The sequence below is a fragment of the Odocoileus virginianus genome, chromosome 2 (genome assembly GCF_023699985.2).
Source record: "Odocoileus virginianus isolate 20LAN1187 ecotype Illinois chromosome 2, Ovbor_1.2, whole genome shotgun sequence".
Taxonomy (NCBI): Eukaryota; Metazoa; Chordata; class Mammalia; order Artiodactyla; family Cervidae; genus Odocoileus; species Odocoileus virginianus.
The window spans coordinates 99867336-99895291 of record NC_069675.1 but is presented as its reverse complement, the minus strand read 5'-3'; the positions used below and the strand labels follow the sequence as shown (position 1 = coordinate 99895291).

Sequence of the window (27956 nt, the reverse complement as noted above, 5' to 3'; positions counted from 1 at the left end):
GGGTTCACCCCCCCTGCACCTGGGGCCCCACCCAGCCTGGGGGCCAGGCTGGGCTTGTCCGACTCAGGGAGGACCAGGGTGTGTCCTTAGCGGACCTTGGGGACCCCCAGGTCGGCAGGCCCGTGGGGTGACTGGCGCGTGTCCGGCACTGGCCTGAGTGCCGGCACTGGCTCTGCGCTGGGCTCCTTTAGTCTTGTCTCCCGCGGGGACCCAGGCAGACTGGATCCCGGGGTTGGTGAAGGGCGGAGCTGGGATTGGGACCAGGGGTCTGGCCCCGCATTTGCCCTGCACCCCTGAGCTGTCTGGGGCCTGGGAGGCCCAGGCGGTGATGGTGCTGGGGCGACGCGGGGGAGACGGGCCTGCGAGGCCGCAGCAGCCAGGACGGGGAGACCAGTCACTGGTCAGCTCGGGGCCTGCAGGCCAGAGTGGGACAGGCAGTGCTGGTTGGGACGGGAGCCCCGTGTGGGGCAAGGCCATCGACGGGGGCAGGTTCGCGGGGACCCCAGCAGGCGGCGGTGGCGCTGTGCCAGAAGTGGTCAGACCTGTGGGGTGGGGGGCACAGGCTGTCGCTGTGTGGTGGGGACTTGGGGCGTCAGCCGGCCGGCCTGGCGGCCTCCCCAGGGAGGCCCTGGAGCCGGCGTGGAGGAGACGCTCAGGCCCTTGGGGGGGCACCTCGGGGTATTCCAGAATGTTCCTCCGAGGAGGGGAGCGGGCGGGCAAGTCTGCTCCATTCGTGGGACGCGCCCGGCTTCTTTTCGGAGTCCTCTTTGCTCTGGCTTGGGGTTGGCGGGGGAGCAGAGGAGGCGCTGGCCTGGGGGAAGCCCCTGGTGTGTAGCTTTCCCTGATGACTGTGGTATAAACGCGCCCACGTGGCAGATTGCGGGCTGCTGGCAGGATGTCAACCAGCTAGAAACACTTTTCAAGTTACAGCGACCTGCTTTTGCAAATCGTAGCTGGTGGATGTGGTCCCCATGGCTGACGGGTGCTGTTCTGAGGGCCCTCTGGCCCCCACGCAGGCCCTGCCTCCCAGCCTGGGCCCGCCTGGGAGGGCCACCGACTTCCTCCCAGGACGTGGTGGGGAGCCGCTGTGGGGGTGGCCCGTCTGTCACCCAGCACACAGCTGTCCGCGTGGGGCTGGGCCGCCTCCTGACACATGTGAGGCCGTGGTGGCCAGTTCCTTCCCGGCGCTGTGCGTGGAGGAAGTTTGGCGAGCCAGGCTGTGGTTCAAACAGTCCCTGTCCGCCGCCCCCCGCCGCCCTCCCCGATTGGCTGAGGACCGGCCATGTCACAGCCCAGCTGCCATCACAAACCAGGGCCCGTTCTCGTGGTTATGTTGGAACCCCCATCACCCGTGCACCGTGCGCGCTCCCCGCGCCTTTCTGCCGGCCTGGCTTGGACATTGGGTCCGCGTCGCAGCTCTCGACGTGTGAGTTGCTGCCCGGAAGGTTGCTGCGGTCCAGGCCGGTGTAGAGGCAGTCGCCCGTGCGCCGGCGGCCGGTGGGTGGTGAGCCGACACTGGCTGCGGCTTTGGTCTCCACCTGGACAGCCGCCCCCGCCACCCCCCACCCCTCGTGTCTCCCCCATCCACCCGGGTGGGGGGGCACCTGCTGCCGTTCTGTCTCCCGTCCCGGGTCTCTCTCCCTGCCCCGGCCTGAGGGCAGCGGCGTGACAGTGGTCCTGTGACAGGTGGGGGTGGGCCTGACGGGGGTGGACGCGCCAAGGTGGCCTCGCCGTGACCGCGCGGGCTCACGCGCTGGTGGAGCCGGCTGAGGCTGGGGTGACCAGCCGTCCCCACCGCGGTCCCTCCTGCCCTGCAGGTGCTGCCTGGTTGGGCCCAGACATGGGATGTCGCGCCTCGGCGGGGAGCACAGAGGAAGCCAGCGCCTCCCCGAGCCGCTGCCGTGACGGCCAGTGAGCGAGCAGCCGGAGGATGTCCACCGCGACGCCGGTCGCCCCCACGGGGATCCCGGCGGCCCCGGGCCCAGTGAACCCGCCCCCACCGGAGGTCTCCAACCCCGCCAAGCCCGGCCGCAAGACCAACCAGCTGCAGTATATGCAGAACGTGGTGGTAAAGACACTCTGGAAACACCAGTTCGCCTGGCCCTTCTACCAGCCCGTGGACGCCATCAAGCTGAACCTGCCCGTGAGTGCCTCGACCCCTGCCCGTGAGGGTCCTGCTCACTGCCCCCGCCCCTCGGGGGGCCCCTGTCCTGGGAGGACGGCCCCTCTGGCCTCGGCCCAGGTGGTGCAGGGAGTGGCAGGTGCTAGGAAGGCGGGCCCAGCCCAGAATCCGCGAGGATGGAAGGGCAGAGGGGACACACGGGCCTGGGTGTGGGGAGCGGGAGGCCGCGGCCTCGTGGGTGGACAAGGTGGGCTGGCCTGGGCGCAGAGGCGCACTGAGGCTCACCCTGCACCAGCCCCGTCCCCTGGAGTGACGCGTCTGCACACACAGTCATGTGCTTCCGTGGGGGTGGCCGGCCTTCCTGGGGATGGCGACCTAACTACATGCCTGGGGCCCACCTGACCGTCTGACGGCTTTCTCCTTTGGGCCCGAGTGGAGAACCCCAGAGTCCTGCAAGGGGAGCCCTGGGCCAGCACTTGGCAGCCTGGCTTCTGAACCAGCTTGGCCCTCTGGCACCTGCAGGCCCTCGAGTGAAGTTTGGGATGCAGGGACGAGAGCCTAGACCCGCTTTGCAGTCCTCTGCCCACACAGACCCCCGTCAGACCAGAGGGGCTTGGCAGGGTCCGTGCTGGCCCAGGGCTCCCCCAGACCTGGCACCCCGCTGCCCTCAACTGGACAGAAACCTGGGTCAGCCCCAGCGCCAAGCTGCCTGAGAAGACCGCCTCGTGCGCAGTCTAGGCACTTGGGAATCATGAACACCGTCTTACTGAATCCAACAGTAATGTCCCTGATTATTTCTTTCCCAGGATTATCATAAGATAATAAAAAACCCCATGGACATGGGAACCATTAAGAAGAGACTAGAAAATAATTATTATTGGAGCGCGAGTGAATGTATGCAGGACTTCAACACCATGTTTACAAATTGTTACATTTATAACAAGGTGAGAAGGTGGCGTGGCTTGGGCCCCATCCGCTGCTGTGAGCGACCAGGGGGGAATGCCAGCGTGGGGTTGGCCGGTGTCCACCGGGCCAGGCGCGTCGCAGCGGCTCTCAGACCAATTCAGGCCACCGCGGCCTCCTGCTCGGCCCTTGTCTGGCTGCGATCCCCGTGTGCGGGGCCCACATGCCCTGCTGGCGCGGCGAGCGTTCGAGCAGCCTTTTCAGAAGGAGGCGGCACCCCAGATGCTTTAAAACACCTGAGCGCTTGGACCTTGTTTCCTCTCTGATGGGACAAAGAGTGGTCTTTTATCCTTTGCGGTGCTTTCTGAGTTCTTCTGAGAGTTTCCACATTAAAATGTTCCTTTTGCTTCCCTCCCGCCCTGCAAGATCCCTTAACAGCTTTTTAAATATGTATTTTTCTTGAGCAGCAGCTGCGCTTTGCTGTAAGCAGCGCGGCTCCATTCCAGTGCGTGACCCTGCTTCTCCCGTGTCTTCAGCCCACAGATGACATAGTGCTCATGGCCCAAGCCTTAGAGAAAATTTTTCTGCAGAAAGTGGCTCAGATGCCCCAGGAGGAAGTTGAATTACTGCCCCCTGCTCCAAAGGGCAAAGGCCGGAAGCCAGCTTCGGGAGCACAGAGTGCAGGTGAGGGGGCTGGTGCCCGCCTCCCGGAGCCGACGAGCGTGTCCCCTCTGGGTTCAGCACGCCTCCCTGCGCGGTTGGTGGCAGTCGGGGCCTGGGAGCCGGCCCTCTGCCGTGTGGCCTGCAGGCCGCCCACCTTGGCGCCTGCTTGGGACGGGTACTGTGGCCTTGCCGGGTGCCCAGGCCCCTCCCCGCCAGTCCTGGCTCGGAGGCTGCTCCTTCTGGAGGCCGCACCTCTCCTGTGTCCCCTCCAAGGACCCTGCCTCCCCAGCACGCAGCGCGTTCTCTGTGAATGGTCCAGGAGTGGCGGGGGGTTCGGGTCGGCACCAGGAGCCCGGGGGTGGCCTTCCCTGTCCTGAGATCCCAGAACCACGGCGGGTCCCTGTGGAGAGCTGTCCAGGGTTCCAGGAGGGGCCAGTTCTCTGGAGAGGCGGGGCAGTGGCTGGTTCTGCAGCTCTGTCCAGTTACCCGGTGATGGCCTGGGGGACCGGGTTAAGCCCCGGGCTGCGACCTCTCAGACTGTGACCTCCTGGGCCACCCGCTCCATCCTGGTTCACTCACCCGGGCCTCAGAGACGGCCGCTGTGAGGATGATGGCCGGGGTCTCGGGAGGAGGGTCCGGTCCGACGACACCGTGCTGCAGACCCAGGCCAGCTCCGCCTCCTGTCTTCTGCCCCCAAGGCTCACAGCAAGTGGCAGCCGTGTCCTCCGTGTGCCCAGCGACCCCCTTCCAGAGCGTCCCCCCCACGGTCTCCCAGACGCCCGTCATCGCCGCCACCCCTGTGCCAACCATCACCGCAAACGTCACGTCAGTCCCTGTCCCCCCGGCCGCCGCCCCGCCTCCCCCCGCCACGCCCATCATCCCTGTGGTCCCTCCCACACCGCCCGTCGTCAAGGTGAGCTTTCCTGGTCCCGGGAGGGGGCGGGGGCGCTCTGTCCTTTCCCCGGGCACAGGCTGCCCCGGGCACGCCAGCCTCTGGACCGGTCCCATCCGCCCGTGGGGTGGTCCGCAATTCCCGACACCCAGCGCTCGGGGCCGCAGGTCACACAGCTGGCGAGGGCGGCTGGGCTGGGACCCCGGCGTCTCTGGCCTCCGTGGTACAGACGGGCTCCCGGCGGGGCATGCAGGAGGGCATGCTCGGGTTTCCAGCGGTTGGTGCAGGGAGGGCGACGGCAGCCTCCGTGCACGCCCCTCCCTGGCTTCACCGGGAGCCTCCCCTGCAGGGCCCGACTCGGAGCACTTGCTTTCCATGAGGTCCGCTCCCACTGACGTGCACCGTCTTCTCCGCTTTGACCCTCACAGCGACCCTCGGGGGCAGGCAGTGTTTCCCCCATCTTTCAGATGAGGAGGCGGGCGCGCAGAGGGGTTAAATGGCTCCCCCAAGGTAAAACGCACTCGCCCTGCCCTGCAGCCTCTACTGCCTGCCCCTGGGTGGCGCTGGCAGGCCGTCCTGCCCAGCGCCCTGCTGCCTTGGAGCATGTCCCATCTGCTGCGTCCCCAGGAGCCCGGGGCCCCGCGGCACGCGCTTGCCCTGCCGTGGGCGCCGTGACATGCGTGTGTGGGTGGCTGGCTCGTGCCTGCCAGCCTGGGGGCAGGGGCTTGGCTGGGGCAGCGCCCTTGGTGGCTGGCCTTGGTGGCGTGCACGCGGCGGACCCCGGGGAGGCCACTGGCCGGGTGCTCATGGCTCCCGGGGGCTGCCCCGCCTGCCTGACGGGGTGGGGGGATTCTGAGCCGGTCTTGGGGTGGCTCCCCACCCTGCCTGCTCAGGCGCCCCACACACCCCACTGTGCCTGCCCAGCAGGGGCGGGCGGGTGGCTTCGGTGTTCCCTCCCTGGCGGGGAGCCACTCCTAGAGTCAGCTCTGGACCTACCCAGTGCTCGGCCCCAGGGTCCCTGCTGGTGTCTCTGGGGCCCCCCACCCCGCCGCCCGCATGCTCCTCCCGTGCCACTGTCCGTAGAGCGCCCGCTTTGAGGCTCGTGTCAGGGATGCCCCCTCTGGTTCGCAGTGGTCTCCCGTATCTTCTGTCCCCGAGCCCCTCTGGGTGACCGTCCCAGTCACAGTGGGACCCTGGTGTTGCAGGCCCCTAAGCCGTGGTCTGGGCACAGGTGGGCAGCGTGATACGTCTCAGGGTGATGGGTGCCCCCCGTGACTGTGGGGCCTAGGGGCCCAGGTGGCCTGAGTCCAGCCTCACCACCGCCAGCTGTGTGACCTTGGGCAAGTGCTGTGGCCCCTCTGACCTCGGCGTCCTGCGTGGCGTGGGGGCCCCGGGAGGGCGGCGGTGACTGCATGCCCTCGCTTCGCTCAGGGCCTGGAGGGCGGTCAGCGCTCCAGGAGCGCCCTCGGGCGGGTCCTGGTCCGTCCCGCCCCCTGCGGGCACGGCTCCCGGGCTCACCGCCATCTCCGCTGTCACAGAAGAAGGGCGTGAAGCGGAAAGCGGACACCACCACGCCCACGACCTCGGCCATCACAGCCAGCCGCAGCGAATCGCCCCCGCCGCTCTCGGACCCCAAGCAGGCCAAGGTGGTGGCGCGGCGGGAGAGTGGGGGCCGCCCCATCAAGCCGCCCAAGAAGGACCTGGAGGATGGTGAGGTGCCCCAGCACGCGGGCAAGAAGGGCCGGCTGTCCGAGCACCTGCGGCACTGCGACAGCATCCTCAAGGAGATGCTCTCCAAGAAGCACGCGGCCTACGCCTGGCCCTTCTACAAGCCGGTGGATGCCGAGGCTCTGGAGCTGCACGACTACCATGACATCATCAAGCACCCGATGGACCTGAGCACCGTCAAGGTACGCGGCCGGCCGGCTGGCCGCGCCCCCGCCCGTGCGGCCCCCGCCGCACATCCCGAGGGGCCGCGGCGGTGCGCTCAGCCAGCCCAGGGGCGGCTCCGCAGGCCCCGGGAGCTCCCTCGGCCTGGCCACGGCAGCAGGCAGGGCCTTGGGGCTGGCCCGGGGCCCCGGCAGCGACTCGAAGGAAGCTGTGCTCTGCCCTGTTCCCTCTGCAGCTGCGGCTTCCTGTCACCTCTTTCTGTTGAACCGCTTTCGTTTCTCATTTTCTTTCTGTCCTGGTGCATTCGCGGGGTCTCCGTAAGGCTAGGCGAGGAGGCCCTTCACGGCCCAGCCCCTCCCAGGACAGACGCGGGTCTTGGAGGAGGCTGTGTCGGCGCTGACCCCAGGAGCTCCGCCCTCTCAGGCCCCGCACCAGGGTCTTGCTTCCCCGGGGGCTTCTCCCTTGTCTTTCGTGGGCGTTGCAGTGGGTCAGGCCAGGCAGGGATGGAGGGGGCTTCCTGGCTGGTGGCCTCGCCAAGGGCAGGGGATCGGGGCTGGGCTGAGCTCCCGAGGGGTCTTCCCCGCGTGGACGAGGGGGCTCAGGCCCGACACAGCTCTGCTTCCTCAGCCCGTTTCAGTCTCTGAGGGTCTGAGGGGTGTCCGCCACACGGGGGCATGTGTGGCCCTGCAGAGCTGCCCCCACCAAGGGGAGGGGCCTCCTCTGCACCTGTGGGGTTGGGGCCCTGAGATGCTGGTCTCAGTCATTCTGCCCCAGCTCCGCAAACGCTGCCCTGGGACAGATTCTCCTCCTAGAAGTCTTGCTCCCACTTGGGGTAGGACAGGCCCGGCCGTCCAGGGCAGTGTTTCCTGGGGAGCCTACTGGGCTGGGTGGCCGAGCGGTCTCCTCACCCTCTCTGACCCTCTCCCTGGTCGCGAGGGCAGGCGCCGGCTTCCTCAGACACACTCACGGTCCTGGGGTCCCGCAGCGCCAGCCGCTTCTCCTGGGTCAATGTTTCGTCTGCATGATGCACACAGAGGGTCGGAATGCGAGCTGAGCAGCAGGGGAAGGGAAACCCCACCTCTGGTTCCACCGCCCTCCTTCCCAGGGGTGATTGTTGCTGATGGTTCAGTTACATCTTTGCTGACCAGCTCCTGGCTCAGGCTGGCCCTTTCCCAGCAGGTTTTGGCAGTGGGGAGGTGGTTCCCAGACTCCGAGGTGCACCAGGACAGTGGCCAGCAGTCAGATTCGGGCCGGAATCTGAGGCTGTCACAGGTGTTGAGAGAGTCTCGGGTGCCCGTTGGCTGAGCCGCTCCAGAGCGGGGAGGTTGTGCAGAGGGCTGGAACCCAGCAGCCCCGGTGTTGCTGGAAGCTGCCAAGAGGGCAGAGCAGGGTGAAGAGGGGGGCGATGTGCGCTAGGCTGGAGGGGCTGCAGGCCCTAAAGTCTGACCGCCCGCTGCCCCTCCCCCGAGGCCAGGACTTTGTTTCTCTGGGTGCAGACGGGGTGGGTGGCTGGGCTCTGGCCCACAGTGTCCTGCAGCAGTGGAGCACGGCCCCCAGGATAAGCGGGCACCTCAGACCCCTGACCCGAGGTCCCTGACACGTGAACTCCAGGTGAACCCAGCCAGGCCCAGGCAGCTCACACCTCGAGAGCCACTGCCCGCCCTGCGCTGACCTTGCTGCCTCCATGCGGCACCCCCGTCTGGTCGCAGCCTGTCCCCCGCCGTGGTGCCCGCCATCCGTGTTCCCGGGGACGGCAGGACAGTTGGCTGCTGCCATGAGGCAGGCTGGCCAAACAGCACCTGGATTCCCCGGGGAGAAAACTAAAGGTCTCATTCTGAGAGCTGAGTCACCCTCTTAACCAGCACAGAGTGACTTCCTGCCGGAAGTTGCTCGTTCCCTGCCAGAACCCCTGCCAACGGGACATGGATGTGTGAAAATTATGCAGGACGTAGAGCTGGGGATTCGGGGTGAGGATGGCATGGGTGGTGGCTGCAGGAGCTGGCTCCTGTGAGCGCCTTTTTCTTTCTCCCTGAGGATCGGCCTCTCTCCCGGGCTCCTGTACCCTCCCCTCCAAGCCCCGGAGCCCCCTTCCGCCCTCTCTCCCCCGGGCTCCCAGACCCTCCCCTCCTGGACTCCTGGATCCTCCCCTCCAAGACCCCAAGCTCCCTTCCGCCCTCTCTCTGCCGGGATCTGCCTCTCTCCTGGGCTCCCGGACGCTCCCCTCCTGGACTCCTGGATCCTCCCCTCCAAGACCCCAAGCTCCCTTCCGCCCTCTCTCTGCCGGGATCTGCCTCTCTCCCGGGCTCCTGGACTCTCCCCTCCAAGCCCCGGAGCCCCCTTCCACCCTCTCTCCCCCGGGCTCCCAGACCCTCCCCTCCTGGACTTCCGGGTCCTCCCCTCCAAGACCCCGAGCTCCCTTCCGCCCTCTCTCCGCGCCCCCAGAGGAGGTCTCGGGCTGGTGGCAGGCCCCGAGGCCCGGCGGTGCCTCACGCCCGTGGCGTGTGTCTTACAGAAGAAGATGGACAGCCGCGAGTACCCAGACGCGCAGGGCTTCGCGGCCGACATCCGGTTGATGTTCTCCAACTGTTACAAATACAACCCCCCGGACCACGAGGTGGTGGCCATGGCCAGGAAGCTGCAGGTGAGCCCGGCGCTGGGGGCGGGGCCTCCCGGGCAAGGTGGGATCAGTCGCTCTGGGCAGGTGTCGGGCGCATCCGGCCCGGGAAGGTGCAGGGTTGGGGGTGTCCGGGGACCTCACCCACGAGTGCGTTTCTCTTGAGTGGTGGCTGAGTGGCGGCCTGCTCCTTGGGGATGAGGTGATCCACCAGCCAGTTTCTGCCTCCTGGGGGCGGCAGGCTGCGGTGGGCGTCAGCACGCAGGTGGGCCCGCAGGCATTCTGGCGGGGTGAGGGCAGAGAGGAGGCAGGCTGCTCCCTGCACATTGCTGCGTGCCGGGACCCGCCGGTGTCCTGCCAGGCAGCGGCTCGTGGCTTTGCTGACGACGCGGGAGCGTGGGGCCTGCGAGGAGGGCAGACTGGCCTTCGGTGGCGGGCCCCCGCCTGTGCGCACAGATCCCTCACACGTGCCGCCGGTGTGCAAGCGTCGCGTCTGCACCTGTGTGCGTGCTCATCTGTCAGTCTGGAGGCTGACCCGGGTTTCTGTGTAGGCCGGCACAGGAATCTGTTCTCCCTGCGATCACCTGGGCTGTTTTGCAACCCCAGGGACTGCAGCCCACCAGCCTCCATGGGATTCTCCAGGCAAGAACACTGGAGTGTGTTGCCATGCCCTCCTCCAGGGGATTTTCCCCCACCCAGGAACCGAGCCCAGGCCTCTCTTGCAATTCAGTCAGATTCTTTACCATCTGAGCAACCAGGGAATCCTTTTGTAAATAACAGCACCTATACTTTACATGTGATAAAATCTGAAGGCTTTCTGTTGAGAAGAAAGAGAGACCCCGTGGATGTGTGTCCTGTTCCAGGAGCTCTTTTCACAGGACCCAGCACGCTGTTCCATTAAGACGTCCCCCATCCCTTGCTCAAAACCGTTTTGTAAACCCTGTGTGGTCACTTGGGCACATCCTTGCTCCCCCAACCCGGGACGGGGGTGCAGGGGGCCCTCCTGGGCCCCTGGGTCCTGGGGGCCTCCTCCCCTCCCTCCTGCCTGGGGCGCTGCCTGCTCTGCTGGCTCCCACTGGGGCGGGCACAGAGCCGTCCTGCGGTCCCAGTGCTCCCAGGGGGAGCCGCCCGGACTCAGGGTTTCATTCCACGACCCTGACACCAGAAGGTTCTGCCCAGCCCCGCGCTCTCGCTGCTCTGTGACACCCCGAAACCTTGTAAGTTGGCCCACAGGCCAAGGGCAGCTGCTGGTTCTGGTCCTGATCTGACTGAAGGGGGTCTCTGCGGTGTGGGACCCTTACCTGCTGATGACGGTTGTTCTGATCCCACAGAAGGGGGTCTCCCCAGGTGGGACGCTACCAGCTGATGACTGTCATGACCCCACTGGTGTCCATGCAAGTCAAACTCGGGTTAGAGCCCAATTCTGCAGCAGTCTGAACTTGACCAACCCCCTCCCCCCAACCAGGGCGGAGCAGCCCAGACCGAGGTGGCCGCATGCCTCCTGCGTGTTGTTACCTTAACCCTAGCGGGAGATTCTGGGGGACCAGGGCCCAGAGCGGGCTCTGCCAAGAGCTGGACACCTGACAGTATGGCCTCCTCGTGTGTGTGTGAGTGTGTGTGGCTTCAGGGGCATGAGCCAGGTGGAGAAGCCTTGCTTCCTGCCGCTCAGCCTGTCTCACATGGACCTGGGCCGCCAGGGAGGGGGTGCCTTCGCTGCGCATGCTCCCACCAGGGACAGGGTGCCTCGGCTGAGTGTGCTCCTACCAGGGAGGGGGCGCCTTCGCTGCGCGTGCTCCCACCAGGAAGAGGGAAGCTTTGCTGAGTGTGCTCCCAGGGCTGTGCAGGAGCTGGCTGTTTTGATCAGACTGGACTTCGACCCTTGAGCCAGCTCTTGGACCTCCCCCCCCACCCCACCAAGAACGAGGTGTGATGCTCCAGTGGTGTCACCAGGCAGAGAGATGGGAGAGCGTGAGCAGCTCACAGACCCAGTGTCTGGGGCCCCAGGAGGGGCCCCAGCTCCCGGGCAGGCCTCTCACTGTCTGGCACCAGGCAGTGGCCTTGGAGCCGGAGCAGAAAGGACTTGCCCGTCTTCTACAGGAGGCAGATGCTTGGGTGCCCGCTCCTACAGGGCTGCGTCCGTGGCTGCTGGCCCTGCGCCCCTGGTCTGGGGCCGCGCTCAGTGCCTGGGAGGGAGGGATGGAGGGAGGGGGACAGGGAGCAGGCGCCCTGGGCAGGTCGGGCTGTCTCCCCACACCCCGGGGGCTGCCCACAGGCACCGGGACCCAGGCCGCCCCTGCCCTCCCACAGGACGTGTTTGAGATGCGTTTCGCCAAGATGCCGGACGAGCCGGCGGAGGCACCCGCCCTGCCCACGCCTGCGGCCCCTGTAGTCAGCAAGGGCGTGGAGAGCAGCCGCAGCAGCGACGAGAGCTCGTCGGACTCAGGCAGCTCGGACTCAGAGGAGGAGCGCGCCACGCGGCTGGCGGAGCTGCAGGAGCAGGTGAGCGGCCGGGCGGGGTGGGGGGCTCAGGCAGGAGCGTGGCCCCCTGGCCCCTGACCTGGGCCCTGCCCCAGCCGCGGCCCCCTCCCCCGGCCCCTGACCTGGGCCCTGCCCCAGCTGCGGCCCCCTCCCCCGGCCCCTGACCTGGGCCCTGCCCCAGCCGCGGCCCCCTCCCCTCTTGGACCTCCCCCCCCACCCCACCAAGAACGAGGTGTGATGCTCCAGTGGTGTGATGCTCCAGACCCGGGCTCTGCCCCAGCCGCTGCCTGAGGCCCCGGGAGCCTGCTTGTGCTGGGGTTTCCCTGGAGCCTCTTCCTGCTCCAGAAAGGTCTGCAGGGGCCACAGCCACGTGGCCCCCAGAGCCTGCCTCTCGGGCAGAAACGAGGCTGTCCTGCCTCGGTCTCTGACCCCGAGGTTTGCTTCCACCCTGCTTCACGCTCCTTCTGTGCAAGACGGGAGCACGAGCTGCTAGATTCCCGGGGGGCCCTCTGGCAAGGAGGAGACGGCGAGTAGCAATGACCCCCACTGCACCCCAAGGGTCTGGGCAGCTGAGCCGAGCCCCGTCGGGGGTCGCAGGCTGGGGTCCCTTCTGTGCCGCAGGATGTGGCTGGCGTGTGTGGCATCCCATACCAGCCCACCCACCTGCTGCAGGGTGGGGTCACCGTTTCCTCACCTGTGGAGTGTGGCTCCCGTGCCCCTGGGCCCCTTGGGGGTCTGCTGGGGTGAGGGGCGCGTGGAGCGCGCACACGCTGCCCGCCGCCCACAGGCCTTGTTGGGTGTTGGCTGCCGGCCCTGCGCTGTCTTTGCCCCACAGCCCTGCCATATGACGCCCCAGTGGCTCGCCCATGCGCTCGGCCGTGGACGTTCTCCCTGGGGCAGGCGGTTTAAACCTCTTCCCGGAGCATCTCCCCACCCTGGCAGATAGACACGGCCCCTCTGCCCAGCCCGGAATCCTCACCCGGCGGCCCGTGTCTTCCAGCTGAAGGCCGTGCACGAGCAGCTGGCCGCCCTGTCTCAGGCGCCGGTGAACAAGCCAAAGAGGAAGAAGGAGAAGAAGGAGAAGAAGAAGAAGGACAAGGACAAGGACAAGGAGCGGCACAAGGCCAAGGCCGAGGACGAGAAGCGGGCCAAGGCCGCCCCGCCCGCCAAGCAGGCCCCGCAGAAGAAGGCGCCCGCCAAGAAGGCCAACAGCACCACCGTGGCTGGCAGGTGGGCTCCGCGCCGAGCGTGCTGGGCGCCGGCTCTGGACTGGGCTGTGGGGGGGGGGTGGGGCAGTCATTGGTGGTCCTTGTCTTGCCCCACTTGTGGGGAGACCGTGGGGACCCAGCGAGGTCTCCGCCAGGGAGCGTATGGGCTTCGGAGGGCAGAGCTCAACCTCCTGGGGACTGGCCTCAAGACAGGCGTGGAGACCTCTAGCGTCACAGTTTTGGGGAACGTTGTCCTGTTCTGGGCAGGGGTTTTATTTGGGGGTGTGTCGGGCTCCGGGCACCCCGTTCCCAGATCGCCTGGTACGTGCAGGGTCAGCAGGGGGCAGTGCCCCTTGGCGCGCAGCTCCCTGGCCCCCACGGCCTTTCCTTGGTTCCCGCTGAGGCCCAGCACTGCCCTGGCCACAGACGGGCAGGGATAGCGTGGGGAGGTGTGTGGGGGCCGGGGGCTCCTCCCAGGAGGGGAGGTGAAGAGCTCCCCAGATGAGGAGACCTCTCCAGACCTCCTCCATCCAGCTGCACGGGGGGTCAGGATGGAGATCCAGGAGCCAGGAGGGGCAGCAGGCACAGAGCTGTGGGGGGGAGGGGGACGTGTCCCTTCTGGGGACCAGGACAAGGGGGGCGCCGCCCAGGAGCGCAGCCGGGGCTGGGAGGAGGGAAGGGTTGAGGCTGCAGAGGCTGGCGGGCTTCGTTCAGGGGCTCGCAGTTTATCCTCTGAGCAAGGGAAGCCGAAAGGAGGAGGGGGGCGCAGGGGGCCAGAGTGGACAAAAGGACGCCCTTTGAGGCTGATACGGTCCCCCAGGCAGGAGGGGCTGGCATGCCCGTTGGTTGGGGTGGAGGCGTGTGGCTTCGAGAGCTGTTGGTGCGGCAGAGGGGACAGGCTTTGGTCCCTGAACGGAGGCGGGGCCGGTGGAGCCCAGGGCATGTGCTTCCGCAGCAGCCAGGCAGTGAGAGCGGTCAGGGCTTGTGTGTCCCCTCCCTCCCTCTTGCCGGGGAGGCAGGAGTCCGCTCCCTGTTCTGTCTCTGGTTCTGGCGTCAGTATACTGCCGGCCTCAGAAACATTCGGGAAGTGCTGTCCTCTGTCTCCTGGGGTAGGCTTATAGAACTGGGATCCTCCTTATTTTTCAGTTTGTGTTTGGCTGTGTCGGGTCTTTGTTGCTGGAGGGGGTGCTGTCTAGTTGCAGTGGGTGGGCTTCTCACTGCTGGGGCTCCTCCTGTTGCAGAGCATAGGCTCCGAGGCGCCCACCTGCAGCAGCCGAGGCTCCCGGGCTCTGGGGCACAGGCTCGGGGGTGCCCGCCTGCAGCGGCCGAGGCTCCCGGGCCCTGGGGCACAGGCTCGGGGGTGCCCGCCTGCAGCGGCCGAGGCTCCCGGGCCCTGGGGCACAGGTTCCGAGGCGCCCGCCTGCAGCGGCCGAGGCTCCCGGGCTCTGAGCACAGGCTCGGGGGTGCCCGCCTGCAGCGGCCGAGGCTCCCGGGCTCTGGGGCACAGGCTCGGGGGTGCCCGCCTGCAGCGGCCGAGGCTCCCGGGCCCTGGGGCACAGGCTCCGAGGCGCCCGCCTGCAGCGGCCGAGGCTCCCGGGCTGAGCACAGACAGGCTCAGCAGTCGTGGCGCGTGGACTTGGTTGCTCTCTGGGACGTGGGGTCTTCCCCGGCCAGGGATTGAACCCATGTCTCCTGCGTCGGCAGGTGGATTCTTTACCACTGAGTCACGGGGGAGCCCCCAGAATTGGGATTCTCAAATGTGTGATACAGTTCACCAGGAATCCATCTGGACCTGGAGTTTCTCTGTGGGAAGGTTTTTAACCGTGAGTTCGATCCTTTAAACAGACACAGGAAGCCAGGATGTCGCTTTATTTTCTGAGCCTGTTTTTCGCCTTTCACCTCATGGTGGGTTTGTTTGAAATGTCCCCTTACCTTTAAAGTCTGTAGGGTCTGTAGAAATGTGTTCTTTTATTTTCGGTCCTTGTATTGGTAATTCGTGTGTTTTTCTCTGTGAATCTGGAGAATTTGATCAGTTTTGTTGGTTGTTCAAAGAACCAGTGTTTGACTTCGCTGACTTTTCTGTTTTCTTTTTCTTTCATCTTGGTCTTACTTTATTATTTCCCTTTGCTTTATATGGACTTAATTTGCTTTTCTTTTTCTAGCTTGAAAATAGAAGCTTAGGATGATTGAGTTCTTATTATTTATTTTTGTTCTTCTGAGCCATACAGGATCTTAGTTCCCTGACCAGAGCTCGAACCTGCACCCCCTACAGTGGAAGCACACTCTTAACCACTGGAAGTTCCAGACCTTCTTTTCCAATATAAGCATTTAATGCTATGTTTGCATCTAAACACTGCTTTGGCTGTATATTCCCCACAGATGTGACTTGTGATTTCATTTAAGTTCCAAATATTTTTTAATTCTCTTCAGGTTTCCCTTTTGACCATGGCTATTTAAAAGTATGTTTAACTTACAGATATCTGGAGATGTTTCAATATAGTTTTCAGTTACTGATTTCCAGGGTCAGAGAACATACTTTGTATGTTTTCAGCATTTTGAAATTTTTGATAAGATCTATTTTATGGCCCAGAATATGGTCTGTCTTGGTCAACATTCCATGTATACTTGAAAAGAATGTGTATTCTTCTGATGTTGGGTGGAGTGTTATATAAATGTCAGAAGATTTTTAAGAAATCTAAAAAAAAGACACAAATGAACTTACTTAAAAACAAACAGACTCATGAACTTGAAGGATGAATGTATGGTTGGCGGGGAGGGGACAGGTAGAAGAGGGGGGATACACTGGGAGTTTAGGATTGACGTGTGCACACTGCTTAGATAACTGGGCTTCCCCGGTGGCTCAGAGGTAGAGAATTCGCCTGCCAATGCAGGGGACACGGGTTCAACCCCGATCAGGGGAGATCCCACGTGCCACGGAGCAGCTGAGCCCGTGTGCCACGACCACTGAAGCCCACACGCCCTAGAGCCCATGCTCCATCACAGGAGTCCACGCACAACTAGAAAAAGCCGACACGCGCGGCAAAGACCCAGCATAACCAAGATAAACGAACGATGAAGAGGGCATTTGGAGAAGAAATAAATCTCTAACCAACTAGGACCTACAGTATAACACAGGGAACTCTGCTTGATATTCTGTAATGACATAAATGGGAAAAGAATTTGAAGAGTATAGATACATGTATGTGCCAAAAAAAAGTCTGAAAACCCCAAACAGACAAAAACATGTCAGTTAAGTTAATTTAGTTGATAGTGGTGTTGGGAGTGTCTGTATTCTTGCTGGTTGGTTCTGTTAATTACCGAGAGAGAATCATTGAATTCTCCAAGTAGAATTGCGTATTTCCTATCTCCCTTTATTTCTGTCAGTTTTTGTTCATATATTTTGAGGCTTGGTTTCAGATGAACACACATGTAGGACTGTGTTGTCTTCTGGGCCAGCTGACATTTTGTCATTACACAGTATCTCTTTTTCCTGACAAAATTCCTTTTCTGAATCTACTTTGAAGTTTTACAGCTCCTGCAGTTTTCTTTTGATTAATATATCCATGGGATATTTTCCCCCTGTCTTTTTACTTTTAACCTACCTCTGTTATTTTAAAGAGGGGTTTGTGTAGACAGCCTATAAATTGGGTCTTGGTTCTTACCCAGTCTGACCATCTGTTCCTTTTAATTGGTGTCTTTAGGTGACTTATATTTAATGTAGTTATTGATACAGTTGGATTTCCATCTGTTGTCATTCACTCGCTCAGCTGTGTCTGACTCTGTGACCTCGTGGACTGCAGCCCGCCAGGCTTCTCTATCCTTCACAGTCTCCCGGAGCTTGCTCAGACTCATGTCCACGGGACCAGTGATGCCGTCCAACCATCTCGTCCTCTGTCGTCCCCTTCTCCTCCTGCCCTCAATCTTTCCCAGCATCAGGGTCTTATCATGAGTCGGCTCTTCGCATCAGGTGGCCGGAATACTGGAGCTTCAGCATCAGTTCCGCCAGTGAATATTCAGGGCTGATCTCCTTTACGGTTGGCTGGTTTGATCTCCTTGCAGTCCAAGGAGCTCTAAAGAGTCTTCTCCAGCACCATCGGCCCCCTTTATGGTTCAACTCTCACATCCATACATGACAACTGGGAAAACCATAGCTTTGACTAGACGAACCTTTGCCAGCAAATTGATGTCTCTGCTTTTTAATACGCTGTCAAGGATTTCTGTCTACCGTTATGTTATTTTCTGTCTGTCCCTTCTGTCCCTTCCTCTGTTCCGTTTCCTGCCTTCTTTGGGGTTATTTGAGTACGGAGTTTGACCTGTTGCACTTGAGATGCCTGTGGGACAGTGAGGGGAGGCTCCCGCTGTGGCTGTTTCCTGGCCAAGGCCTCCCCGAGCTGGTGGGGCCTCTGATCTCCGGAGCAGGGTCTTCCACGTCCCTGGAGATGCAGGTGCATCCCCGGGCGCTGGCCCGGCTCCTCTGTCTGGGTGCCACTGGGGCTGCTCCTTGGAAAGAGAGCCTGGTCCTGGAGAGGACGAGGGCCAGGGTGTTGGGGGTGGAGCTCGGCAGAGCGGGGTGGTGCCGGGCGGGGGCTGGGTGGGGGCTGGGATGCCGCGCTGACTCCCCTTGCCTTCTGCCTCAGACAGCCGAAGAAGGGCGGCAAGCAGGCGTCGGCCTCCTACGACTCGGAGGAGGAGGAGGAGGGGCTGCCCATGAGCTATGATGAGAAGCGGCAGCTGAGCCTGGACATCAACCGGCTGCCGGGGGAGAAGCTGGGCCGTGTGGTGCACATCATCCAGTCGCGGGAGCCCTCGCTGCGGGACTCCAACCCCGACGAGATCGAGATCGACTTCGAGACCCTGAAGCCCACCACGCTGCGGGAGTTGGAGAGATACGTCAAGTCTTGTTTACAGAAAAAGCAAAGGAAGCCATTCTGTAAGTTGCCCGGCAAAGTGCGTTCCTGCCGCCTGCCCCTCTCTGGCCGCCACCCCCCATGCCCCCCGCCATCCCTCCTTCCGTTCCGGAGCCGAAAAGCAGGCAGCCGGGAGAGGAGGAGTGGGTCATGGGCTCCGGGCTCCTCCCCCATCTTCTGCCTCACGCCCCCAAGGCACAGCGCCCGTCTGCTCACCCCAGGGTGCGGGGCTTAGCTGAGACTGGCTGCCAGCCCCTCCCCAGCCAGAACCCTTCCTCCCCCTGCCCCTGGGCAGGTGGGCAGCGCTCGCGTGCCCCGGCCTTCACTAAAGCAGGCGGGACCCCTGAATTAGCCCCCAGCCCCTGGGCAGGTGGGCAGCGCTCGCGTGCCCTGGCCTTCACTAAAGCAGGCGGGACCCCTGAATTAGCCCCCAGCCCCTGGGCAGGTGGGCAGTGCTCGTGTGCCCCGGCCTTCACCAGTGCGGGCAGGGCCCCAGGGGCTGGCTCCAGCCGCGCTCACGCAGATGCTGGCTGAGGCCTCCATTTAGGGTCTGACTGCACCTCACCTGCCGCTGGTTCCCTGCCTCAGCAGACCGGTCCCCTTGCCTGGGGTGGAGGGCCCAGAGGCCTCCCAGGGTGGACGATTGCACTGGCTCTGGATTCACTGGACGGGAATGAGTCGCTGCCTGGGTCAGTGGCTCCTGGGGAGTGAGAGGAAGGGCAGGCCCCAGGCAGCCCCTCGGCAGCCCTGAGGAGCACGCAGGGCGCACTGCTCCTGCATGTGGTCCCCGCGGGCCGCTTGCCCCTCACTTGCTCTGAGTGGGGCAGCCTTCTGGGCGGAGCATCTTGCCGCTCTCTGCAGTCCTGGCACATCTGACCCTCGGTAAGTGGCCTGTGGACTCAGCGGTGATGGCGCAGGTGTGCCAGGCGGTGGGCTGGGCTCCAGGGGGCACCTCGGGAGAGCCTTGGCCACTGTGAACGAAAGCCAGGAGGGGCGGGGGCAGAGGTCAGGGCTTCAAGTCACCCCGGTGCAGCGGGGGTTGGTCTGGCCCACCTCAGGAGCTCTGTGACAGTTCCGGAGCTTTGCCTGTGGCAGGCGCTCCAACCGGGCGGGCAGGGGCTCTGCCTTGGGGGGCTGGGCATCCGCCCATGGGAGCTGTGCCATCCAGAGGCCGCCCACCCGCCCTGCCTGCAGCCACAGTGCCCTGCTCTCCCACAGCCACGAGCGGGAAGAAGCAGGCGGCCAAGTCGAAGGAGGAGCTGGCTCAGGAGAAGAAGAAGGAGCTGGAGAGGCGGCTGCAGGACGTCAGCGGGCAGCTGGGCAACAGCAAGAAGCCGGCCAAGAGAGGTAGGGCCGCCCTGTGCTGCTCGGGGCGGGAGGGCCGCGGGTCCGTGCTGTGGCTCCACCGCGCAGCACGCTGCGTGTCCCAGAGCAGGCTGTCCACCCCCGAAACCCTGATCTCCTTGCCTGCGGGTGGGGCCCCGAGGCTGAGCAGGTGGCAGGCATGTGGGAAAGCGCCACTCCATGGAGCCCCTGGGAGCAGGCGTTTTGGAAGGGCCCAGTCGCAGTCCGTGGGGGGCTGGACTCCGTGACGTGGGAGGGACTGGGGTCCTACCCTGCAGCTTCGGGGGGTCCTGGCCCCCAGCAGTGAGCTTCCTGATCTCAGGCAGGGAGAGGGGCTGACTGCCAGCCCTGGACCACACGCTTTATGGATTTCGGGGCCTCAGTTTAGGTGAGCAGGTGATTCGACTCCCCTTGCCTCCCTTCTCTGGAGCCTGTGAGAAAGGGCACGTACCTTTTTCCCTACCCAGGTGGTTGTCAGATTCAGGCTCAGTCTTGGCCATGTAGCAGCCGGCTGCCACAGCCTTGCCCTGCTCGCCCGGTGCCAGGGTGGGCCTTGGGGCCCTCTCCCCCGGGGAGGGCAGGGCAGGTGGGCACGCAGTTACAGCTCAGAGCTGCCTGTCTGGGTGGACAGCCCCCGCCCCCCACAGCCCATCAGGGCCTCTCATTTGGCGGCACTCACTTCTTCCCAGGCCCGAGTGCATTCGGCTTTTCTGGCCTCTGAGCTGGTTCTCCTCTCACTTCTGACACCCACTGTGTGAGTTCCTCTCACACCAGTTCTCCAGGCTCCAGCGCGAGCTGGGCGTCCAGCCGTTCAGTTCAGTTCACTGTCTCCTCGGGGATGGTGCAGACCCTGCGGGTGAGGGCTCAGATGCCAGGTGCAAGTCCCCTGCCTCTCCCGTACGTCTGACTGCCGGGCTGTGAATTGGGAACCCCCACCACCCTCTGCTCAGGTGTGGAAGTTTGCTGGAATGGCTCCCAGAACTTGGGAATCCTGAGTTTGAGTCACATGGTGGTTTGCCATAAAGGCCACGGCTCGGGGTCAGCCAGGTGGGCGGGGGAGGCACAGGGCTGGGTGGGGGCTCAGGGTCAGGGCGCCCCTCCCAGCGCCTGGGAGCCTGCTGCGTCACGGGGTTTCTCTAGAGCTCTGTCTCCTTCAGCCCTCTCTCCTCGGAGGGAACGGATGCCCAGCTCATGCGTGCTGGAGCCTGGGGGAATTGGTGTGAGAAGAACGCACACATCTGGCGTCAAAAGTGAACGCAGAAACAGCTCAGAGGCCAGCAAAGTTGAATGCACTTGGGCCTGGGAAGAAGTGGATGCCAGTTCCCTTCCCCTGGAGATGGTGGCCAGCTGGGGGGTGGATGGCAGGGCAGGGCCAGGGGGAGCTGAAAGTTCCCGCCCTCCAGTCACGTGGCCTTCCTGGTGACCAACCTGTGCTGAGGCTCTCACGGGGGGTCCCACCCCAGTCTCTCGTTAGCATCAACACAGGAATGATCTAAAGGGCCCCACTCAGAAGGTCTCAGGGCATCTGGGAGCCCTGTTCCAGGAACAGGGTATAGGCACCAGACAGACTCCGCGCAGCCTCACCTATCAGTGGATTTGGTAGCATTTATCAGGCAGCCAGGGCAGGATCTGGGTGGGTCGGGGGGTGTGGAACCAGCGCGGGGGCTGCAGGAAAGGCCGTGTGGATGGCGGGGCGGCGGGCCAGCGTGGGGGTGCGCGCCGCTCACCTGTGCGTCTCCCCCAGAGAAGCCGGGCTCCGCCGCGTCCGGGGGGCCCTCGCGGCTCAGCAGCAGCAGCTCCTCCGAGTCCGGCAGCAGCAGCACCAGCGGGTCCAGCTCCGACAGCAGCGACTCCGAGTGAGCCCGGGGCCCGCGCGGCTCAGGACGCAGCCAGTGGCCGCCGCCCCGCCGGGGCACCACGGTGTTCCCTCTGGTGGTTAATATGCTCCTTTCGTTCCATGGTGTGCAGGTTCTCTTTTCACTTCAGTGTTATGGTATCTTCCAGTTCTGGCTTTAATAGGTCAACCGAGATCTTTCTGTGTGTGTCCATTAGACTTTGAGAAGCTGTGAATCGGCATAAGGTCTTTCCTCCATAACTGAACTCAAGTCCCTTGGAGATGCCGGCTTCAGACGCTAACCTGATAACCGTAGGAAAACGTGTGAGGTGTGGTCTGAAGGTGCTTGCAGAACCCCTTTCCTTAAGCCCGACCTGGTCTGTAGCCCCAGCGAGAATGTCTCCCGAGGAAATGTCTCGGACGTGGTACCGCACGGGAAGGCTGTTGGCTTTGCTGACAGGGTTTACCTCCGTCTCCGGGGGCCCTGGGCCCTGACCCTCACGTCGAGGGCAGCTCTTTCTGCAGGGGCTGCGGACAACCAGGCCCACCCCTGCCGTGAGTGAGGGCCAGGGCTGGGCCCCCGCCAGGAGGGGTCCCCGTGGCTCCCAGCCCGAGCTTCTGCGGGCGGGGAGCCGGCGAGGGGGCGTGCAGAGGAGCCCCGTCTTTCTGATCTCCCGTGATGTTGGGAGCTCCCAGGAGGATCACAGAAGCTGCGTGGGCAGCATGAGGGTTCCCAAACACTGAAACTTTTACCTCAACTTTGAAAAAAAAAGAGAAAAGATTAAAAAAAAAAAAAGGAGACTCTTTTTGTAAGGTTCAGCAATTTTCTACGAAAGGCCAGCCCCGCGTGTGTCCCCAGCCCAGCCGCTGCCACGCACTCCGGAACCATCATCCCAGTCTCGTGTATATATGAATATTTTATTTATTAACATCATTGGTCATTTTTTTTTAAGAAAGAAAATCAAAACCGCAAAAGAAATGCATTAAAAAAAAAGAAACAAAGGAGCAGAGATGCAGGCCTTTTCCGTGGTGTGAGGGGAGCCCAGACCCCGCGGGGCGCGGGCCGCTCGCCCCAGGTGCTACCCGCCTCCTGCCCCCGCGCGGTGCTCAACCTCGTCCACGTGCGCGCCCCGGGGCTGCGGGGTGTCCGTTCTCGTTCTTTCTCGTGTGTGTGTGCGTGTGTGCGTGCGTGCGTGCGTGCGAAATCTGGAGACTCACAGGTCAGAGACGACTTCCGGCTGCAGCACATTCTCGTTTTTTTTTTTTTTTTAAATTTCATTTAGTTCTTTTATATTCACTTCTGGTCTCTCTTAGGACTGTTTTAAAAAGGACTTCGATTTAGGGAACCCCAGTTATATAATATAAACTTTGTAATCTGCGAGAAGAAGAAATGTATAGTAAATCTAAGTCTTGATTTTTAACTTTCTATTGTAAAAAAAAAAAAAGTAATAATAATATACAGAGTTTAACAGAAGGTTACGTTTCGGTTTTGTTTTCTCCAGAGGCTGCCGCAGGGCCCTGAGCGCGGGGTGCCCACCCACACTGCCTGCCTAGCTCTGAGCCTCGTGGCTCTGGCCAGGGGTTCACGGCCCCCAGTGGGGCATCCCTCACCGCACCCCCAGGGAGGGGGCGGCCCCTGCTGCCCCACCGCGTCTCCCGGCCGCCAGCCCGCAACGGCCTGGCCCAGCTCCCGCTGGCCTGGTCTCTCTCCAGGCTGGAGGAGCCTCTGGCCCCAGGAGGGCTCCCGGGGCTCCCGGCTGGTGAGCTTCTCAGTTAGCACAGAAATGACGGGACCTCACAGAGGGGGAGGCTGGGGGGGGCTGGGGGCGGCCCCACCACTTGTCCAGGGTTGCGTTCTTCCTGACAGCCCTTCTGGGTGGATCAGGGCACTAGCTGTTAGCGTCCTAACAGGTGGTGGTTCTAAAAATTACTAACATCCACTTGAATGCCACCAACCTTGATGGCTAAGGAGCCCTCTGATGGGGTGGAACTCTGATGAAACATGGATGGGGGGTGGCCATTTTTCTGACTGCCGCTGATTCTGACCTTTGGTGAGTGTTGAGCCAGTTCGTTCAACTTTTCATTGTAATAAAAATATAAATGGATTTTAAACTTGCCATTTTTTTTAAAAGCTGCCCTGTTTCTCAAAGGTGTTTTCTAAACAGACCTTTAGTGGAGTAAAACCTCTGACTTTAAGGACTTAGTACACCCTGGAAGGTCTTGCACCAGGATCTCAGGGGCGACAGGCAGCAGGCACGTGTCTGGGTGACAGATGCGAGCCAAGGGGCCTGGAGGTACTGGGAGCGCCCCGGGGGCGCCCCTCCAGCTGCCAGTGGGGAGGGTCGCCTTTGCCAGCTGCTCGGCGGGGGACAGGGGGCCCCAGTGCTGGGCGCAGCGGGAGCGGTTCCTGTCCACTGGTTTCTGGGTGCGGGAGGGGTTCTCAGCCACCTCTGCTTTCCGCTGAAAGGTCTGCTGGCTTTGATGCTGCCGGAGAACTGAGCGATTGTAGGTCATTGGTTTTTTTTTTTAAGGTCTTCTGTCCAGACTCAAAACTGATTTCAGAGTTTTGGGGGGACTCCCTCCACCCCCTGACGTCAGCCTATGGGTGTTTGCTGTTTCCATTTCTCTTGTGTTGGGCAAGTGGAGTTCTAGTTTTCCTAGAACTAGAGGGTTAGGGACCGTGTTCAGCAGGTCGCGCCCGTGCAGGACTCGATATTGTGGCTGTCAAACATTTCCCCCAACCCCTGGGGGCCGAGGGGGCGGCTTTGGCCGTGAACTGAATTCCAGAAACCCTTGCTCACTCATCTTGCTTACAGACTGTTAAAATGCGTTTTCTTTTTTGTTTGTTTTTTGTTTTTGTTCTTTTGCAACATTCACATCTTTTACAGTTTGGGGGTGGGGGACACCGCCCACAATAAAGGATTCGTTACATCTGGTGTAGCGCTGTTCCCTGATACTGGCGTAACACTTCCAGGAAGTTTTCCTTTTTTTATATTTAAAATGTTACTTTTCTGTATGATGTGCATGCAAGTTTACCGTAACTTTTCTTAAACTTTTTAGTGCCGTTTCTAGTATATTCCTGTAAATGTCAGTTACTGAAAATGAGTCCGATGTAAGTAGTTTTAGCTTGTTTACTGCAGTGCTGGCCTCATCACGACAGAATAAAAGTGGTAGAAAGTACTGTTTCTGGTGATCATGGACCCTTCTCCTGGGGTATTTGTTTTGTTTTCATAATAAAAGAGAAAAAAAAAGAGCCGTCTCTGCTTTATGGGCTCCCAGCACTCCTCTGGCTGGTGTGATGGGGGGAGGGGCCCTCGTTTTGACATCATGTAGCTCCTGGTGGGAATGCCCGGAGCATCGCAGAGGGGTCTCAGCGGGCCCAGTGGCTCTGGTCCTCAGCCCAGGTCGGGGAGGCCCCAGGACCCCGGGATTGCTGTGTTGGGAGCGCTGTGTGCTGCCCTTTCAGGCCTGTGGCTTGCACAGCGGCTGCCCCTGTGGCTGGCCTGCAGGCCGCCCCCCGACCCGGTCGTCTGTCTGCCGCTCCCACTGGGCCCTCTGTCTACACTGAGGTGCTTCCTGAGATCCAGTGCTCGTCCGGCTGGCCCGAGGATGTTTTCAAGAAACCGCATTGGATGGTGTACACGCTGAGGTTTCTTCTAGGCGGCCCGGACCCTGGCGGCGAGGGACCAAGGAGGGGTCGAGACCAGTGCAGGTTGAGGCTGTTTCCCAAGTGTGGCCTTGCAGCCAGGCCTGCAGCGGCGTGCTGTGTCGGCCTGAGGCCACCTGCACCTGCACTCCTTGGCACATGGCACCCAGCCTGAGCTCCCCGAGGCCAGGTACTGAGCACATCTACCTCGGTGTCCCAGCCCCGGCGGGGAGGCCAGGTCCCCAGGCTTCCCTGAGGCAAGGAGGCTCCCTGCTCACCAAGCAGCTCAGTGCCGGCCGAGTCCTAGCAGCCCCGGGCACGTGGCCACCCACACGCCCTGACCAGTGCCCGCTCTGCTGTCCGGCCACCACCTCCGTGACTGCAGCCGAACAGCCACGGCCCGATCCCGGATCACTCTAGGAGGCACAGGCATTCCAGCTAAGTCAGAGGTTTGCTTCCTTCCCGAGCTAGACTTAAGTCGGAGGACTGCAGAGATGCTGACAAGGCCTTTCTCCTGGGGGATTCCAGTGTCCGGATGCCTGAACAGGCAAGCCTTTACTGCACAGGCCCGACTCTACATGAGACAGGCTTCCTCTTCACCTCGGGGAGCCACTTAGAGGAACTCTGTCTTCCAGCCTCTCGACCTCAGGCGGCAAGCAAGCCGAGGCTCTATCAGCGAGGACCAGGCCTCTGGCTGGATGTGTGACCTTCGGGGAATGCAGTCTGACCCGGCCCTTCCCTTCTGGATGCTGTGTGCTGACTAGCTTGCACGCCTGCATGAGGAACCACCCTCACGGAAGCGCTGGATGCACTGTGTGCATCTCTCTGCCCATCCGTGGGCTCCCCAGAGTGCTGCCTGCCCTGCAGTTCTTAGCAATTGTTCGACGTTACTGTTGTAAACAAACAAAAACCCTGGAGGCCAAAGTAGGATATTATGAACAAACAGATTGAAATACGGAGTGAGGAAGGAAGGAGCTGCCTGAAGATTTATTTAAAAAGAAAATTCAGCTTCAAGACACCTTGGCATTCGCCTTGCCACACAGACTTTAACTACAGCAAATCCCTTTAAACTGACTCATGAACCCACCCACACGGGGGCTGGGGGTGGGGCCCGACACACATCATACATTACAGGTGGCGGGGGGGGGGGGGGGGGGGGGGCGGCGGCTGCAGCCCCGAGCAGAGGCCGAGCTGCTGTCGGCTGGGAACCTGCCTATTTCAGCTCTGTGATTAAACCTGAGGTGTAACTTCATAATTGGGGGTTTCCCTACCTAAATTCTTCGGATGCCTCTGCCCACAGCCCCGAGCATCAGGAAGCTAGTGTAGAAGCCATCACGGTGCATCATGGGCAATGATGGCTTTAGCAACTAGACTCAAACAAGTGCCACAGAGTTCTTGCTGAAATGCTACTGCCAATGACCTGTTTAGAGTAAAACCACTGTGGGCCTGCCAATGGATTTCCAATCCTACATAATGCCAATTCTTTTTTCTTTTTTTAGATTTGACCCATTCTTTACCAGGCAGAAGGGAACACTAGAGACAACCTATAAGAATGTGAAAAGGTTGTTTGTACCTGGGCTATCTCTTGCGTGACTTATTTGGAAGCATGACCAAGATAGCATCTAGCCAGGCCTGCGGTGCCTGCAGGGTCAGGATGGGGTCCAGAAGTCCACCCATCACCTCGACAGCGAGCAGTGAGGTGCCACCTCTGGGGTTCGGGGGTTCTATCAGAGCTCAGCCTTCCCATTCCCTGTCAGAATCTCCCAGTGAGGGCTGGGGGGTCAGCAAGGCAGCCTGGTGCCTGCACTCAGATGTTCACCCCAGAGTCACATTATAGAACAAAACTTGGACTGCCCTGTGTCCCGTGAGACATCCAGCTTATTTCTGTCCCGGACAAGAATGGCCTCGTTCCCATACTGTGAGTACCACATGCTTCGGCTCCTGCTCAGGTACGTCCCGGGCAGTGCGGATGCCAGCTTCTGCTGCTGCTGTTGCCAGATGAGCAGGGAGGTGTCCCGGTACCGGAGCCGGGCGTAGCTTTCAGACAGAGCTTTCTCTGCCAGCGGGACGCGGCCACTCATCACTGGCTAGAGCCTCCCTTCTCCTGGCCACCTGCTCTGCACTAAGTGCCACTAATGAGTAAGGTTTCCAGCAGCTGGGTGTGAGGATTCCTTCTTGAACTTAATGGCAACGAGGAACTCAGGCCATTTGCAGGCAACACCCTTTATGAGGGCTCTTTGAGAAGAAACTGGAGAGGAGTCTCCAAGCATTCTGAAGACTGCCAAGAGCCACGCGTGAGTCGGCAGGCAGGTCAGCGTGTCCCGGGGACGGTTCTGTGCTCTGAGTCAGGTGTGCCGATGACAGGGACGAGGCCCTCACCTTGGGGGGGGACTTGTCAGGTGTCCACTGCGAGTCTGACACCACGACTCGCACCACTGCACCTGAAGAGAGAGATCCACTGTCCCGCGTGAAAAGACATTGTGAGCTAGGCAGAAACCGACAGCAGCTTCTGTACGGACTGCCCTCCTGATCCGTGCCCGGGTCAGCTTTCAGCAGCGCAGAGGCGGTCCGGTCCCTGCCGGGGATGTGGACCAGCTTTTCGTGCAGTGCTTTCTTCTGCCTAGCCTTCAGCTCCTCTGCAAGGTGATGCTACAAAGAAACGAACCTGCTGTCAGATGTCAGGAGAGGAAAGGACCCCAGCGGTGCTGGCACGGTTTATGGCACGGGATCCTCCTTAGCTCTTGGGATCACAGCCCTTAAACCAAGCCACCCAGCCCCAGGCTCCCACTATTTCGGTTGCTCCCCGGTGACGCAGTGAGCTTGGGTTTAAGAAGCAGAAGGATGCCTCATCCTAGTTCTTCTGTGAACTACGGGGGGTGGTACTGGGGAAACCCCTTGCTGGAGACCTAATGTTCAGGGACAGCTGCGAAATAAGCTCTAAGAATCTGACGGGGCGCAGAAGGGACCCGCCCACGCTGGTACCCATCCAGCGCCCCCTTTCTCCGAGCGGCCGGGAGGGCCCTGAACCCGAAGGAAAATGACGTCAGGGGAAAACCGAACAGGGCGCATCCACAGTAGGCCCAGCCCCGGCTCTCCCAGCCACGCAACTTCTCCCCTCCGTGCGACCCGCGCCCCCATGGCCCAGCCACGTCCTCTCGACCCGCTGAGCGTCCCCCCGGCCCCGCCCAGGGCGCGTCCCCACCGCCTCCCCAGCATCCCGGGCGCCCACTCGCCCGGCGGCGCCCCGCAGCCCCCGGTGACCCGGCCCGCGTCCCCCCCGCGGCCCGCCCGGTCACCTGGCTCGCGCCCCGAGTCGTCCTGCCCGGGCCACCGGCGCGGCGGGGGCCTCGGGGACGCGCGGGGCGGTGCCAGCGGACGGCGGGCTGCGTCTCCATGGCAGCGCCGCAGGCATGCCGAGCCGAGCGCCGAGGCCAGGCAGGAGGGCGCGCCGAGCC

At 62.2% G+C, this 27956-nt stretch overlaps 2 protein-coding genes across 4 annotated transcripts in view; one reads left to right on the top strand and one right to left on the bottom strand.

The window, feature by feature from the left end:
• Positions 1 to 24035, top strand: part of BRD3 (bromodomain containing 3) — a 35801-nt gene extending 11766 nt beyond the window's left edge. Inside the window, exons 2-12 of one of the 3 annotated variants that reach the window (XM_070455925.1) lie at positions 1818 to 2143; positions 2929 to 3066; positions 3562 to 3709; positions 4387 to 4601; positions 6122 to 6490; positions 8983 to 9111; positions 11392 to 11583; positions 12563 to 12792; positions 17408 to 17700; positions 18896 to 19024; positions 20766 to 24035. In XM_070455925.1, coding sequence (XP_070312026.1) covers positions 1931 to 2143; positions 2929 to 3066; positions 3562 to 3709; positions 4387 to 4601; positions 6122 to 6490; positions 8983 to 9111; positions 11392 to 11583; positions 12563 to 12792; positions 17408 to 17700; positions 18896 to 19024; positions 20766 to 20881 — 2172 coding nt within the window. In that variant the 5' untranslated portion in view covers positions 1818 to 1930 and the 3' untranslated portion in view covers positions 20882 to 24035. Of the gene's footprint in view, positions 1 to 1817; positions 2144 to 2928; positions 3067 to 3561; positions 3710 to 4386; positions 4602 to 6118; positions 6491 to 8982; positions 9112 to 11391; positions 11584 to 12562; positions 12793 to 17407; positions 17701 to 18895; positions 19025 to 20765 lie in introns of all 3 variants that reach the window. The other 2 variants (XM_070455927.1, XM_070455917.1) reach the window with 2 other exon arrangements.
• Positions 24036 to 25461: 1426 nt separating this feature from the next.
• On the bottom strand, positions 25462 to 27904 carry BRD3OS (BRD3 opposite strand). Its single transcript, XM_070455932.1, has 2 exons — positions 27798 to 27904; positions 25462 to 27150 (listed from the first exon to the last, which is right to left on the bottom strand). The coding sequence occupies exon 2, from the start codon at positions 26580 to 26582 to the stop codon at positions 26328 to 26330; it is 255 nt and encodes an 84-aa protein (XP_070312033.1). The 5' UTR covers positions 26583 to 27150; positions 27798 to 27904; the 3' UTR covers positions 25462 to 26327.
• Between the last annotated feature and the right edge of the window lie 52 nt (positions 27905 to 27956).

Coding starts and splice junctions, on each gene's coding strand:
- BRD3OS (XM_070455932.1), bottom strand. CDS start 26,582: ATGAGTGGCCGCGTCCCGCTGGCAGAGAAAGCTCTGTCTGAAAGCTAC.